This window comes from Oncorhynchus keta, chromosome 30 (genome assembly GCF_023373465.1).
Source record: "Oncorhynchus keta strain PuntledgeMale-10-30-2019 chromosome 30, Oket_V2, whole genome shotgun sequence".
Taxonomy (NCBI): Eukaryota; Metazoa; Chordata; class Actinopteri; order Salmoniformes; family Salmonidae; genus Oncorhynchus; species Oncorhynchus keta.
The window spans coordinates 5,019,087-5,036,400 of NC_068450.1; the positions used below are offsets into that span (position 1 = coordinate 5,019,087).

General features: G+C 44.0%; 1 protein-coding gene across 2 annotated transcripts in view; it reads right to left on the reverse strand.

Moving 5' to 3' along the window:
• Positions 1-10,924: 10,924 nt before the first annotated feature.
• The window catches only part of LOC127913835 (beta-synuclein-like), a 42,545-nt gene continuing 36,155 nt past the window's right edge, over positions 10,925-17,314 (reverse strand). Inside the window, exon 6 of one of the 2 annotated variants that reach the window (XM_052487308.1) lies at positions 10,925-11,993. In XM_052487308.1, coding sequence (XP_052343268.1) covers positions 11,973-11,993 — 21 coding nt within the window. In that variant the 3' untranslated portion in view covers positions 10,925-11,972. Of the gene's footprint in view, positions 12,000-17,314 lie in introns of both variants that reach the window. The other variant, XM_052487307.1, reaches the window with a different exon arrangement.

The window sequence follows — 17,314 nt, forward strand, 5'->3', positions numbered from 1 at the left end:
GATAGTGATGATAGTGATGATAGTAAAGATAGTTATGCCAGTGATGATAGTTATGATAGTGCCGATAGTGCCGATAGCGATGATAGTGATGATAGTGATGATAGTTATGATAGTGATGATAGTTATGATAGTGCCGATAGTGCTGATAGTGCTGATAGTGCTGATAGTTATAATAGTGATGATAGTTATGATAGTGATGATAGTTATGATAGTGATGATAGTGACGATAGTGATGATAGTGATGATAGTGATGATAGTTACGATAGTGATGATAGTGATGATAGTGCCGATAGTTATGATAGTGATGATAGTTATGATAGTGATGATAGTAATGATAGTGCTTATAGTGCTGATAGTGATGAAGGTGCTGATAGTGCTGATAGTGCTGATAATGATGATAGTGCTGATAGTGCTGATAGTGATGAAAGTAATGGTAGTGAAGATAGTGCTGATAGTGATGAAGGTGCTGATAGTGATGATAGTGATGATAGTGCTGATAGTGATGATAGTGATGATAGTGCTATGATAGTGATGATAGTGATGATAGTTATGATAGTGCCGATAGTTATGATAGTGAAGATAGTGATGATAGTGCTGATATTGCTGATAGTGATGATAATAATGATAGTGATGATAGTGCTGATAGTGCTGATAGTGCTGATAGTAATGGTAGTGAAGATAGTGCTGATAGTAATGGTAGTGAAGATAGTGCTGATACTGATGAAGGTGCTGATAGTGCTGATAGTTATGATAGTGATGATAGTAATGATAGTGATGATAGTGCCGATAGTGATGACAGTGATGATAGTGCCGATAGTTATGATAGTGAAGATAGTGATGATAGTGATGATAGTGATGAAGGTGCTGATAGTTATGATAGTGATGATAGTTATGATAGTGCGATAGTGCTGATAGTTATGATAGTGAAGATAGTGCTGATAGTTATGATAGTGAAGATAGTGCTGATAATGATGATAGGTATGATAGTGATGATAGTAATGATAGTGCTGATAGTGATGAAGGTAATGGTAGTGAAGATAGTGCTGATAGTGATGAAGGTGCTGATAGTGCTGATAGTGATGATAGTGCTGATAGTGCTGATAGTGATGATAGTGATGATAGTGATGATAGTGCTGATAGTTATGATAGCGATGATAGTGCTGCTAGTGATGATAGTTATGATAGTGCCGATAGTGATGATAGTGATGATAGTGCCGATAGTGATGACAGTGATGATAGTGCCGATAGTTATGATAGTGAAGATAGTGATGATAGTGCTGATAGTGCTGATAGTGCTGATAGTGATGAAGGTGCTGATAGTAGTGATAGTGATGATAGTGATGATAGTGATGATAGGCCGACAGTGCTGATAGTTATGATAGTGATGATAGTTATGATAGTGCCGATAGTGATGATAGTGATGATAGTGCCGATAGTGCTGATAGTGATGATAGTTATGATAGTGCCGATAGTTATGATAGTGAAGATAGTGCTGATATTGCTGATAGTGATGATAATAATGATAGTGATGATAGTGCTGATAGTGCTGATAGTGCTGATAGTAATGGTAGTGAAGATAGTGCTGATAGTAATGGTAGTGAAGATAGTGCTGATAGTAATAGTAGTGAAGATAGTGCTGATAGTAATGGTAGTGAAGATAGTTATAGTGCTGATAGTGAATGATAGTGAAGATAGTGCTGATAGTAATGCTGTAGTGAAGATAGTGCTGATAGTAATGGTAGTGATAGTTATGATAGTGAAGATGATAGTTATGATAGTGAAGATGATAGTTAATGATAGTGAAGATAGTGCTGATAATGATGATAGGTATGATAGTGCTGATAGTGATGATAATAATGATAGTGATGATAGTGCCGATAGTGATGACAGTGATGATAGTGCCGATAGTTATGATAGTGAAGATAGTGATGATAGTGCTGATAGTGATGAAGGTGCTGATAGTGATGATAGGATGAAGGTGCTGATAGTGCTAGTGATAGTTATGATAGATAGTGATGATAGTGATGATAGTTATGATAGTGCTGATAGTTATGATAGTGATGATAGTTATGATAGTGCCGATAGTGATGATAGTGAAGATAGTGATGATAGTGCTGATAGTGCTGATAGTGATGATAGTGATGATAGGTGCTGATAGTTATGATAGTGAAGATAGTGATGATAGTGATGATAGTTATGATAGTGATGATAGTTATGATAGTGCTGATAGTGATGATAGTAATGGTAGTGAAGATAGTGCTGATAGTAATGGTAGTGAAGATAGTGCTGATAGTAATGGTAGTGAAGATAGTGCTGATACTGATGAAGGTGCTGATAGTGCTGATAGTTATGATAGTGATGATAATAATGATAGTGATGATGTGCCGATAGTGATGACAGTGATGATAGTGCCGATAGTTATGATAGTGAAGATAGTGATGATAGTGCTGATAGTGCTGATAGTGATGAAGGTGCTGATAGTGCTGATAGTGATGATAGTGATGATAGGCCGACAGTGCTGATAGTTATGATAGTGATGATAGTTATGATAGTGCCGATAGTGATGATAGTTATGATAGTGCCGGTAGTTATGATAGTGAAGATAGTGATGATAGTGCTGATATTGCTGATAGTGATGATAGTAATGGTAGTGAAGATAGTGCTGATACTGATGAAGGTGCTGATAGTGCTGATAGTTATGATAGTGCTGATAATAATGATAGTGATGATGTGCTGATAGTGCTGATAGTTATGATAGTGAAGATAGTGATGAGTGTGCATCTATTAAACATACTTAGCATACAAATAATTGTATATATATATATATACAGTGCCTTGCGAAAGTATTCGGCCCCCTTGAACTTTGCGACCTTTTGCCACATTTCAGGCTTCAAACATAAAGATATAAAACTGTATTTTTTTGTGAAGAATCAACAACAAGTGGGAAACAATCATGAAGTGGAACGACATTTATTGGATATTTCAAACTTTTTTAACAAATCAAAAACTGAAAAATTGGGCGTGCAAAATTATTCAGCCCCCTTAAGTTAATACTTTGTAGCGCCACCTTTTGCTGCGATTACAGCTGTAAGTCGCTTGGGGTATGTCTCTATCAGTTTTGCACATCGAGAGACTGACATTTTTTCCCATTCCTCCTTGCAAAACAGCTCGAGCTCAGTGAGGTTGGATGGAGAGCATTTGTGAACAGCAGTTTTCAGTTCTTTCCACAGATTCTCAATTGGATTCAGGTCTGGACTTTGACTTGGCCATTCTAACACCTGGATATGTTTATTTTTGAACCATTCCATTGTAGATTTTGCTTTATGTTTTGGATCATTGTCTTGTTGGAAGACAAATCTCCGTCCCAGTCTCAGGTCTTTTGCAGACTCCATCAGGTTTTCTTCCAGAATGGTCCTGTATTTGGCTCCATCCATCTTCCCATCAATTTTAACCATCTTCCCTGTCCCTGCTGAAGAAAAGCAGGCCCAAACCATGATACTGCCACCACCATGTTTGACAGTGGGGATGGTGTGTTCAGGGTGATGAGCTGTGTCGCTTTTACGCCAAACATAATGTTTTGCCTTGTTGCCAAAAAGTTCAATTTTGGTTTCATCTGACCAGAGCACCTTCTTCCACATGTTTGGTGTGTCTCCCAGGTGGCTTGTGGCAAACTTTAAACAACACTTTTTTATGGATATCTTTAAGAAATGGCTTTCTTCTTGCCACTCTTCCATAAAGGCCAGATTTGTGCAATATACGACTGATTGTTGTCCTATGGACAGAGTGTCCCACCTCAGCTGCAGATCTCTGCAGTTCATCCAGAGTGATCATGGGCCTCTTGGCTGCATCTCTGATCAGTCTTCTCCTTGTATGAGCTGAAAGTTTAGAGGGACGGCCAGGTCGTGGTAGATTTGCAGTGGTCTGATACTCCTTCCATTTCAATTTTATCGCTTGCACAGTGCTCCTTGGGATGTTTAAAGCTTGGGAAATCTTTTTGTATCCAAATCCGGCTTTAAACTTCTCCACAACAGTATCTCGGACCTGCCTGGTGTGTTCCTTGTTCTTCATGATGCTCTCTGCGCTTTTAACGGACCTCTGAGACTATCACAGTGCAGGTGCATTTATACGGAGACTTGATTACACACAGGTGGATTGTATTTATCATCATTAGTAATTTAGGTCAACATTGGATCATTCAGAGATCCTCACTGAACTTCTGGAGAGAGTTTGCTGCACTGAAAGTAAAGGGGCTGAATAATTTTGCACGTCCAATTTTTCAGTTTTTGATTTGTTAAAAATATCCAATAAATGTTGTTCCACTTCATGATTGTGTCCCACTTGTTGTTGATTCTTCACAAAAAAAATACAGTTTTATATCTTTATGTTTGAAACCTGAAATGTGGCAAAAGGTCGCAAAGTTCAAGGGGGCCGAATACTTTCGCAAGGCACTGTATATATATTCATATTACTGTATGTCCCTTTCTGAATTGTTGATAATGTCAACAGTTTATTTGCATGATAAATGCATGAAGTGTTTAATGTAGTGAGATACAGTGCCTGAAGAAAGTATTCATACCCCTTGACTTATTCTACATTTTTTTGTGTTACAGTCTGAATTCAAAATAGATTAAATATATTTTTTTCTCACCTATTTACACACGATATCCCATTTTTAGACATTTTTGAAAATGTATTGAAAATTAAATGCCTGTGCTTAGCTCTATTCCATACATTTTTGTCCTAAAACATCTCTCTAGTCCTTGCCAATGACAAGCATACCCATAACATGATGCAGCCACCACCAGGCTTGAAAATATGGAGAGTGGTACTCAGTGATGTGTTGTGTTTGCCCCAAACATAATGCTTTGTATTCCGGACATGAAGTTAATTTCTTTGTCAAATGTTTTTCAGTTTTACTTTAGTGTCTTCTTGCAAACAGGATGCATGTTTTGGAATATTTTTTATTCTGTACAGGCTTACTTCATTTCACTCTTGTCATTTAGGTTAATATTGTGGAGTAACTACCATATCGTTTTATCACAGCCATTAAACTGTGTTTTAAAGGTCAGTGGTTTCCTTCCTCTCCGGTAACTGAGTTAGGAAGGATGCCTGTATCTGGGCGTATTGATGCAGCATCCAAAGTGTAATTTATAACTTCACCATGCTCAAAGGGTATTCAATGCCTACCCATCTATCAATAGGTGTCCTTCTCTGAGAGGCTTTGGAACACCTCCCTGGTCTTTGTGGTTGAATCTGTGTTTGAAATTCACTGCTCGACTGAGGGACCTTACAGATCATGTGTGGGGTACAGAGATGAGGTAGTCATTCAAACATCATGGTAAACACTATTATTGCGCACAGAGTGACTTCATGCAACTTATTATGTAGTGGTCCTTCTGTAGCACAGTTGGTAGAGCATGGCGCTTGTAACGCCAGGGTAGTGGGTTCGATTCCCGGGACCACCCATACGTAGAATGTATGCACACATGACTGTAAGTCGCTTTGGATAAAAGCGTCTGCTAAATGGCATATTATTATGTGAGTTAAGCACATTTTTACTCCTGAACTTATTTAGGCTTGTCATAACAAAGGGGTTGAATACTTATTGACTCAAGACATTTCAGCTTTTACATTTTTAATTAATTTGTAAAAATTGTTTTAAAAAAACAACATAATTCCATGTTGACATTATGGGGTGTTGTGTTTTTATTGTGACACAAAATCTAAATTTAATCCAATTTAAAAAATGAATGCTGTAACACAACAAAATGTGGAATAAGTCAAAGGTTGTGAGTACTCTCTCTGTAGGCTCTGTCCCCTGTTGCTATGGTAGCGTACAGTATGTGTTGCTGTAGATACCCTTGCTATGGTAGCTCTGTTCATACAGGTACAGTAGCTAGTCTTTGTGTGAGGTTCCTGTGAAAGGTGAATATCTCTGATTCAAGAGAACTCATGTCTTTATTATCTTTGGTAAAAAATAGTCAGATATAATGAAACACTAGGAAAACAAAAAGAAAGCGTCACATTGTGGAAAAGAGGCCGTTGGGAAACGATTTCAAGACCATCTTTCAGTGTGGAATGTTTGTTCTGCCTTGTGTACGATTTTTCTATGTTTTATTTTCTTCTGGCATAAGGATTTGTATTAAATAGCACTCTATTCCCTTAGTCCTGCACTACTTTCAACAGGTAGTGCAGGATAGGGTGCCAGGATATGAAGATTTCCCTCTGTAAAGGAACGGCTGGAGGGATCATTTAGTCCCCAGCTTCTGTCCAAACTCCTTGATGGTGTCGGTTGCCTTGTCTGCTGCCGTTCCGATGACCGCATGTGTCTGTCGGCTGGCCTCTGTGGCCGCTAGAGAGAGAGAGAGAGAGAGAGAGAGAGAGAGAGAGAGAGAGAGAGAGAGAGAGAGAGAGAGAGAGAGAGAGAGAGAGAGAGAGAGAGAGAGAGAGAGAGAGAGAGAGAGAGAGAGAGAGAGAGAGAGAGAGAGAGAGAGAGAGAGAGAGAGAGAGAGAGAGAGAGAGAGAGAGAGAGAGAGAGAGAGAGAGAGAGAGAGAGAGAGAGAGAGAGAGAGAGAGAGAGAGAGAGAGAGAGAGAGAGAGAGAGAGAGAGAGAGAGAGAGAGGGGGAGAGAGAGAGAGAGAGAGAGAGAGAGAGAGAGAGAGAGAGAGAGAGAGAGAGAGAGAGAGACAGTGTTTTTAAAATTTTTTAAATGTTCTGATATTGTGTCCTTTGTGTGTGTGTGTGGTGTGTACTGTACCTATGTTGGTTGTTTCCTTGGAGGACTCTGCCACCTGCTGTACAGTTTCCTGAGCTGCCAGGACTGAACACAACACAGTAACTATGTTATAACAGGTTCTGTCAGCTGTCATCACATGACAGGTTATGACAGGTTATGACAGGTTCTGTCAGCTGTCATCACATGACAGGTTCTGTCAGCTGTCATCACATGACAGGTTATGACAGGTTCTGTCAGCTGTCATCACATAACAGGTTATGACAGGTTCTGTCAGCTGTCATCACATGACAGGTTATGACAGGTTCTGTCAGCTGTCATCACATGACAGGTTATGACAGGTTCTGTCAGCTGTCATCACATGACAGGTTATGACAGGTTCTGTCAGCTGTCATCACATAACAGGTTATGACAGGTTCTGTCAGCTGTCATCACATGACAGGTTCTGTCAGCTGTCATCACATGACAGGTTATGACAGGTTCTGTCAGCTGTCATCACATGACAGGTTATGACAGGTTCTGTCAGCTGTCATCACATGACAGGTTATGACAGGTTCTGTCAGCTGTCATCACATGACAGGTTCTGTCAGCTGTCATCACATAACAGGTTATGACAGGTTCTGTCAGCTGTCATCACATAACAGGTTATGACAGGTTCTGTCAGCTGTCATCACATAACAGGTTATGACAGGTTCTGTCAGCTGTCATCACATAACAGGTTATGACAGGTTCTGTCAGCTGTCATCACATGACAGGTTATGACAGGTTATGACAGGTTCTGTCAGATGTCATCACATGACAGGTTATGACAGCTGTCATCACATAACAGGTTATGACAGGTTCTGTCAGCTGTCATCACATAACAGGTTATGACAGGTTCTGTCAGCTGTCATCACATGACAGGTTCTGTCAGCTGTCATCACATGACAGGTTCTGTCAGCTGTCGTCACATGACAGGTTATGACAGGTTATGACAGGTTCTGTCAGCTGTCATCACATGACAGGTTATGACAGGTTCTGTCAGCTGTCATCACATAACAGGTTATGACAGGTTCTGTCAGATGTCATCACATGACAGGTTCTGTCAGCTGTCATCACATGACAGGTTATGACAGGTTCTGTCAGCTGTCATCACATAACAGGTTATGACAGGTTATGACAGGTTATGACAGGTTATGACAGGTTCTGTCAGCTGTCATCACATAACAGGTTATGACAGGTTCTGTCAGCTGTCATCACATGACAGGTTATGACAGGTTCTGTCAGCTGTCATCACATGACAGGTTATGACAGGTTATGACAGGTTCTGTCAGCTGTCATCACATGACAGGTTCTGTCAGCTGTCATCACATGACAGGTTATGACAGGTTCTGTCAGCTGTCATCACATAACAGGTTATGACAGGTTCTGTCAGCTGTCATCACATGACAGGTTATGACAGGTTATGACAGCTGTCATCACATAACAGGTTATGACAGGTTCTGTCAGCTGTCATCACATGACAGGTTCTGTCAGCTGTCATCACATGACAGGTTATGACAGGTTCTGTCAGCTGTCATCACATGACAGGTTCTGTCAGCTGTCATCACATGACAGGTTATGACAGGTTCTGTCAGCTGTCATCACATGACAGGTTATGACAGGTTCTGTCAGCTGTCATCACATGACAGGTTATGACAGGTTATGACAGGTTATGACAGGTTATGACAGGTTCTGTCAGCTGTCATCACATGACAGGTTCTGTCAGCTGTCATCACATGACAGGTTATGACAGGTTCTGTCAGCTGTCATCACATGACAGGTTATGACAGGTTCTGTCAGCTGTCATCACATAACAGGTTATGACAGGTTCTGTCAGCTGTCATCACATAACAGGTTATGACAGGTTATGACAGGTTATGACAGGTTCTGTCAGCTGTCATCACATGACAGGTTATGACAGGTTCTGTCAGCTGTCATCACATAACAGGTTATGACAGGTTATGACAGGTTATGACAGGTTCTGTCAGCTGTCATCACATGACAGGTTATGACAGGTTCTGTCAACTGTCATCACATAACAGGTTATAACAGGTTATGACAGGTTCTGTCAGCTGTCATCACATAACAGGTTATGACAGGTTCTGTCAGATGTCATCACATGACAGGTTATGACAGGTTATGACAGGTTATGCCAGCTGTCATCACATAACAGGTTATGACAGGTTATGACAGGTTATGACAGGTTATGACAGGTTATGACTGTTTTTAGCAGTTATGCCGGTATGTTTCAAACAGTGTTACTCAACATTCTCCTTCAACAAGATTGAACATTAGCTAGGGGTTATAGTGTAGGATGTTCACAGACTGCTGTATCAAGTAGGATGTTCACAGACTGCTGTATCAAGTAGGATGTTCACAGACTGCTGTATCAAGTAGGATGTTCACAGACTGCTGTATCAAGTAGTATGTTCACAGACTGCTGTATCAAGTAGGATGTTCACAGACTGCGGAATCAGGTAGGATGTTCACAGACTGCTGTATCAAGTAGGATGTTCACAGACTGCTGTATCAAGTAGGATGTTCACAGACTGCTGTATCAAGTAGGATGTTCACAGACTGCTGTATCAAGTAGGATGTTCACAGACTGCTGTATCAAGTAGTATGTTCACAGACTGCTGTATCAAGTAGGATGTTCACAGACTGCGGAATCAGGTAGGATGTTCACAGACTGCCTTATCAAGTAGTATGTTCACAGACTGCCTTATCAAGTAGGATGTTCACAGACTGCTGTATCAAGTAGGATGTTCAGAGACTGCTGTATCAAGTAGGATGTTCACAGACTGCTGTATCAAGGTGGATTTTCTGTCTCAGGAGAAATGATATACAAAATAAATCCTCTAACTTCACAGATTAAAAAATAGATGATTTCAAGGCTTTATAAGGCAAATATAGCGTAATGGTTTTTGCATTCACTGACTTGAGACAGAGATAATGAGTATTATCCAGACGACCTGTTGAACTTTAAGAGGTTATGATGCGAGATCTATTTCCTGGGTCACCCAGTTCGAAACATCAAGCAAATCCCATCAAGTTAAGGAGGTAGCTGTTCAATGGTATTTATCTAATTGCCTGCACAGCAGAAGGAGATAGTTGGCATCCTTTCTACACGGATACTACTAAAGTTACTAAAGTTAAGTTCTGCGACACCGTCTAACGAAGAGAACAGCTCTAGTGTCATACCATTACCTGCATGCTCTGTGACTCCCTTGGCTGCTGATTGAGTAGAGCCCTTCAGCCCTTCAAAAGATTTCTTAAAAGAGGCCATGATGTTTTTCAATCTCTCTGTCTCTCCCTGGTCCTCTGTCTCCTCGGAGGCTCTGGTCCTCTGTCTCCTTGGAGGCGCTGGTCCTCTGGTTCTGGTCCGGACAGCAGCAGTGGTACAGTAGAGCGGGTTAGAGAGGGGCAGTACAGAGAGTGCAGTGAGGGGGAGGTTTAATACCCTCCGTTAGTGGCCCGGGGCTACTGGATGTTCCGGATGGATTAACCAGACTAAACCTCACTACACAGCCTAGATTACACAGGCATCCCAGCTATGACAGGGCCCCACCTCAGCAGATTCTAAACACTCTGTTGGTCTGTCTGCTAGCACAGAGGCACAGACACCCAGAGTCACACCATACAGAATGGGAGAAAGGGATGTAGCGAAAAAGAGAGAGAGATTGTGTATGACAGAGACTCAATGATACGACAGACAGATAGAGAGATAGAGAGAGATAGATAGATAGATATATAGATAGATAGATAGATAGATAGATAGATAGATAGATAGATAGATAGATAGATAGATAGATAGATAGATAGATAGATAGATAGATAGATAGATAGATAGATAGCGAGGGAGGCGGGAGGGCGGACAGACAGACAGACAGACAGACAGACAGACAGACAGACAGACAGACAGACAGACAGACAGACAGACAGACAGACAGACAGACAGACAGACAGACAGATAGAGACAGACAGACAGACAGACAGACAGACAGACAGACAGACAGACAGATAGATAGATAGATAGATAGATAGATAGATAGATAGATAGATAGATAGATAGATAGATAGATAGATAGATAGATAGATAGATAGATAGATGGTGTGTGTTTAAAGAGGTCTGTACTTCCTGGTTTGAACATTATAATAAACAACCCACACTTGGTTTCTTTTTCCTCACGTTTTTATTTACAGAAGGTGTGTTAGTTTGTCTGCGTTGACACATAAACCTTTATATTGATAAGTCCTGCACTTTAAAGCACATATTGATCTGACAACCATTATGATTTCAAGACATAATATATTGACTTTAACTTGTTAAAATCTTCAGTACACACAAACACACACACACACACACACACACACACACACACACACACACACACACACACACACACACACACACACACACACACACACACACACACACACACACACACACACACACACACACACACACACACACACACACACACACACACACGTAGTTTATCCATTTCTAACAGATAGTTCCACCAGAATGATTTCACAAGCAACTACAAAGATACAATGTATAAAACTCTTACTTAAAAATACGTTAAATAAATAAAAACTTGCTCCAAAAGTAAATCCAAAAGAGGGAACCCACAAACAGACATTGTACACACTTATAGAATATTATTGGTAGTAGTCATATCTGCATCTGCAATCGGATTAATTATTTTCTTTTTCTCCCAACGTCGTTGTTGGAAGATGAGAAAAACCTATTATTATTATCTCACATTTATAAATACAGAAACACACAGAGTCACACGCATAGAAATAGTCACACGCATAGAAATAGAGTCCAGTCTTGAATGGGGAGGCCTGTTCTATGGATTGTATTTCTATGGTCACAAGCCATAGGCCTGGTCCGGGGGTCTCGTTCCATTGGGAGGGAATCAAGGAAACGAGACTCGAGACAGCGGCTCTTCTACACCTCGAGAAACAACTACACGACCCAACACATTACAGCAGTAACATGACATTTACAATATAGCATCGATTATCATAAAATATTCGTCTTGAAGACGGAGGAGGAATGTTTTGTCTCAGGTGGAATTCTTGTTTGTGGATTTTGTACTTTTAGATTAGATTTGTATTGTTGTCGTAGTTTCAGCATTTGTCCTTTTTTATTTGAATACATGTCGGTATTGTGCTGCTGGTTGGATGGAGAATTGGACTGATGGTTTTATGCTTCTTGTTCGTAGTCCTGCTCCTTGGAGAGAAGAGAGAGACACAGAGCTCAGAGAGGGAGACAGTATTTAAATAGAGAGGAGAGAGACACAGAGCTCAGAGAGGGAGACAGTATTTAAATAGAGAGGAGAGAGACACAGAGCTCAGAGAGGGAGACAGTATTTAAATAGAGAGGAGAGAGACACAGAGCTCAGAGAGGGAGACAGTATGTAAATAGAGAGAGAGAGAAGATAGAGGGAGACAGTATGTAAATAGAGAGGAGACAGAGACAGAGGGAGGGACACAGTATGTAAATAGAGAGGAGAGAGAGACAAAGAGAAGGAGACAGTATTTAAATAGAGAGAGAGATAAGATAGAGGGAGACAGTATGTAAATAGAGAGGAGACAGAGAGAGGGAGACAGTATGTAAATAGAGAGGAGAGAGAGACAGAGGGAGGGACACAGTATGTAAATAGAGAGGAGAGAGAGACAGAGAGAGGGAGACAGTATTTAAATAAAGACAGACCTCAGAGAGAGGGAGACAGTATTTAAATAAATACAGACCTCAGAGAGAGGGAGACAGTATTTAAATAGAAACAGAGCTTATAGAGAAGCAGTGTCTGTGTCCCTATAGAGAAGCAGTGTCTGTGTCCCTATAGAGAAGCAGTGTCTGTGTCCCTATAGAGAGGTTGTGCCTGTGTCCCTATAGAGAGGCAGTGTCTGTGTCCCTATAGAGAGGTAGTGTCTGTGTCCCTATAGAGAAGCAGTGTCTGTGTCCCTATAGAGAAGCAGTGTCTGTGTCCCTATAGAGAGGTCGTGCCTGTGTCCCTATAGAGAGGCAGTGTCTGTGTCCCTATAGAGAGGTAGTGCCTGTGTCCCTATAGAGAGGCAGTGTCTGTGTCCCTATAGAGAGGTAGTGTCTGTGTCCCTATAGAGAAGCAGTGTCTGTGTCCCTATAGAGAAGCAGTGTCTGTGTCCCTATAGAGAGGTAGTGTCTGTGTCCCTATAGAGAGGCAGTGTCTGTGTCCCTATAGAGAGGCAGTGTCTGTGTCCCTATAGAGAGGTAGTGTCTGTGTCCCTATAGAGAAGCAGTGTCTGTGTCCCTATAGAGAGGTCGTGCCTGTGTCCCTATAGAGAGGCAGTGTCTGTGTCCCTATAGAGAGGTAGTGCCTGTGTCCCTATAGAGAGTAGTGTCTGTGTCCCTATAGAGAGGCAGTGTCTGTGTCCCTATAGAGAGGTAGTGTCTGTGTCCCTATAGAGAAGCAGTGTCTGTGTCCCTATAGAGAGGCAGTGTCTGTGTCCCTATAGAGAGGTAGTGCCTGTGTCCCTATAGAGAGGTAGTGTCTGTGTCCCTATAGAGAGGCAGTGTCTGTGTCCCTATAGAGAAGCAGTGTATGTGTCCCTATAGAGAAGCAGTGTCTGTGTCCCTATAGAGAAGCAGTGTCTGTGTCCCTATAGAGAAGCAGTGTCTGTGTCCCTATAGAGAAGCAGTGTCTGTGTCCCTATAGAGAAGCAGTGTCTGTGTCCCTATAGAGAGGTAGTGTCTGTGTCCCTATAGAGAGGTAGTGTCTGTGTCCCTATAGAGAGGCAGTGTCTGTGTCCCTATAGAGAGGCAGTGTCTGTGTCCCTATAGAGAAGCAGTGTCTGTGTCCCTATAGAGAGGCAGTGTCTGTGTCCCTATAGAGAAGCAGTGTCTGTGTCCCTATAGAGAGGTAGTGTCTGTGTCCCTATAGAGAGGCAGTGTCTGTGTCTCTATTCCCTTTATTGGGAGCAACCCACAGGAGGCTGGTGACACCTTAATTGTGGAGGACGGGCTCATGGTAATAACCGGAGTGGAGTCTGTGGAGTGGTAAAGAATATATCGAACGTGGTTTCCGTGGTTTCCATGGTTTGATGCCATTCCATCTGCTCCGTTCCAGCCCCCTGTGTCGCACACAGAGTGATCCAACCAGACCAATCACATCAAGTCACAGAGTGATCCAACCAATCACATCAAGTCACAGAGTGATCCAACCAGACCAATCACATCAAGACACAGAGTGATCCAACCAGACCAATCACATCAAGACACAGAGTGATCCAACCAGACCAATCACATCAAGTCACAGAGTGATCCAACCAGACCAATCACATCAAGACACAGAGTGATCCAACCAGACCAATCACATCAAGACACAGAGTGATCCAACCAGACCAATCACATCAAGTCACAGAGTGATCCAACCAGACCAATCACATCAAGTCACAGAGTGATCCAACCAGACCAATCACATCAAGTCACAGAGTGATCCAACCAATCACATCAAGTCACAGAGTGATCCAACCAATCACATCAAGTCACAGAGTGATCCAACCAATCACATCAAGTCACAGAGTGATCCAACCAGACCAATCACATCAAGTCACAGAGTGATCCAACCAGACCAATCACATCAAGTCACAGAGTGATCCAACCAGACCAATCACATCAAGTCACAGAGTGATCCAACCAATCACATCAAGTCCCAGAGTGATCCAACCAGACCAATCACATCAAGTCACAGAGTGATCCAACCAATCACATCAAGTCACAGAGTGATCCAACCAATCACATCAAGTCACAGAGTAATCCAACCAGACCAATCACATCAAGTCACAGAGTCAACCAATCACAGTCCCAGAGTGATCCAACCAGACCAATCACATCACACAGAGTGATCCAACCAATCACATCAAGTCACAGAGTGATCCAACCAATCACATCAAGTCCCAGAGTGATCCAACCAATCACATCAAGTCACAGAGTGATCCAACCAGACCAATCACATCAAGTCAAGTGATCACAGACCAATCACATCAAGTCACAGAGTCCAACCAGACCAATCACATCAAGTCACAGAGTGATCCAACCAGACCAATCACATCAAGTCACAGAGTGATCCAACCAGACCAATCACATCAAGTCACAGAGTGATCCAACCAGACCAATCACATCAAGTCACAGAGTGATCCAACCAATCACATCAAGTCACAGAGTGATCCAACCAATCACATCAAGTCACAGAGTGATCCAACCAATCACATCAAGTCACAGAGTGATCCAACCAATCACATCAAGTCCCAGAGTAATCCAACCAGACCAATCACATCAAGACACAGAGTGATCCAACCAGACCAATCACATCAAGACACAGAGTGATCCAACCAGACCAATCACATCAAGTCACAGAGTGATCCAACCAGACCAATCACATCAAGTCACAGAGTGATCCAACCAGACCAATCACATCAAGTCCAAAATGAAGACAATCAGGCAATAAGGAAACAATGTTCTGTTTTTAACCTGACAGGGAAAAATGGTCATTACACTACAGTATAACAAGTACAATGTTAGCGACCTTAACACAACAACACCAAGCTAAGATCTTCAGATCTCTTGACAGTGCTGTGGAGCCCGGTTAGTCCTGGAACCCAGTTAGCTCTGGAGAGGGGGTTAGTCCTGGAGCCCAGTTAGCTCTGGAGAGGGGGTTAGTCCTGGAGCCCAGTTAGCTCTGGAGCCCGGTCAGTCCTGGAGCCCAGTTAGCTCTGGAGCCCGGTTAGTCCTGGAGCCCAGTTAGCTCTGGAGCCCAGTTAGTCCTGGAGCCCAGTTAGCTCTGGAGAGGGGGTTAGTCCTGGAGCCCAGTTAGCTCTGGAGCCCGGTTAGTCCTGGAGCCCAATAAGCTCTGGAGCCCGGTTAGTCCTGGAGCCCAATTAGCTCTGGAGAGGGGTTAGTCCTGGAGCCCAGTTAGCTCTGGAGAGGGGGTTAGCTCTGGAGCCCGGTTAGTCCTGGAGCCCAGTTAGCTCTGGAGCCCGGTTAGTCCTGGAGCCCAGTTAGCTCTGGAGCCCGTTAGCTCTGGAGCCCGGTTAGCTCTGGAGCCCGGTTAGCTCTGGAGCCTGGTTAGTCCTGGAGCCCAGTTAGCTCTGGAGCCCGGTTAGCTCTGGAGCCCGGTTAGCTCTGGAGCCCGGTTGGTCCTGGAGCCCGGTTAGTCCTGGAGCCCAGTTAGCTCTGGAGCCCGGTTAGCTCTGGAGCCTGGTTAGCTCTGGAGCCCGGTTAGCTCTGGAGCCCGGTTAGCTCTGGAGCCCAGTTGGCTCTGGAGCCCGGTTAGTCCTGGAGCCCAGTTAGCTCTGGAGCCCGGTTAGTCCTGGAGCCCGGTTAGCTCTGGAGCCCGGTTAGCTCTGGAGCCTGGTTAGCTCTGGAGCCCGGTTAGTCCTGGAGCCCGGTTAGCTCTGGAGCCCAGTTAGTCCTGGAGCCCGGTTAGCTCTGGAGCCCGGTTAGTCCTGGAGCCCGGTTAGCTCTGGAGCCCGGTTAGCTCTGGAGCCCGGTTAGCTCTGGAGCCCGGTTAGTCCTGAAGCCCGGTTAGTCATGGAGCCCGGTTAGTCCTGGAGCCCGGTTAGCTCTGGAGCCCGGTTAGCTCTGGAGCCCAGTTAGCTCTGGAGCCCGGTTAGCCCTGGAGCCCGGTTAGCTCTGGAGCCCGGTTAGTTCTGGAGCCCGGTTAGCTCTGGAGCCCGGTTAGCTCTGGAGCCCGGTTAGTCCTGGAGCCCAGTTAGCTCTGGAGCCCGGTTAGTCCTGGAGCCCAGTTAGTCCTGGAGCCCGGTTAGTCCTGGAGCCCGGTTAGCTCTGGAGCCCGGTTAGCTCTGGAGCCCGGTTAGTCCTGGAGCCCGGTTAGTCCTGGAGCTCTCTGGAGCCCAGCTCTGGAGCCCGGATAGCTCTGGAGCCCGGTTAGTCCTGGAGCCCAGTTAGTCCTGGAGTCCGGTTAGCTCTGGAGCCCGGTTAGCTCTGGAGCCCGGTTAGCTCTGGAGCCTGGTTAGCCCTGGAGCCCGGTGGGAGCCCGGTTAGTCCTGGAGCCCGGTTAGCTCTGGAGCCCGGTTATCTCTGGAGCCCGGTTAGCTCTGGAGCCCGGTTAGCTCTGGAGCCCAGTTGGCTCTGGAGCCCGGTTAGTCCTGGAGCCCAGTTAGCTCTGGAGCCCGGTTAGTCCTGGAGCCCGGTTAGCTCTGGAGCCCGGTTAGCTCTGGAGCCTGGTTAGCTCTGGAGCCCGGTTAGTCCTGGAGCCCGGTTAGCTCTGGAGCCCAGTTAGTCCTGGAGCCCAGTTAGCTCTGGAGCCCGGTTAGTCCTGGAGTCCGGTTAGCTCTGGAGCCCGGTTAGCTCTGGAGCCCGGTTAGCTCTGGAGCCTGGTTAGCCCTGGAGCCCGGTTAGCTCTGGAGCCCGGTTAGTCCTGGAGCCCGGTTAGCTCTGGAGCCCGGTTATCTCTGGAGCCCGGTTAGCTCTGGAGCCCGGTTAGTTGGCTCTGGAGCCCCTGGAGCCCAGTTAGCTCTGGAGCCCGGTTAGTCCTGGAGCCGGTT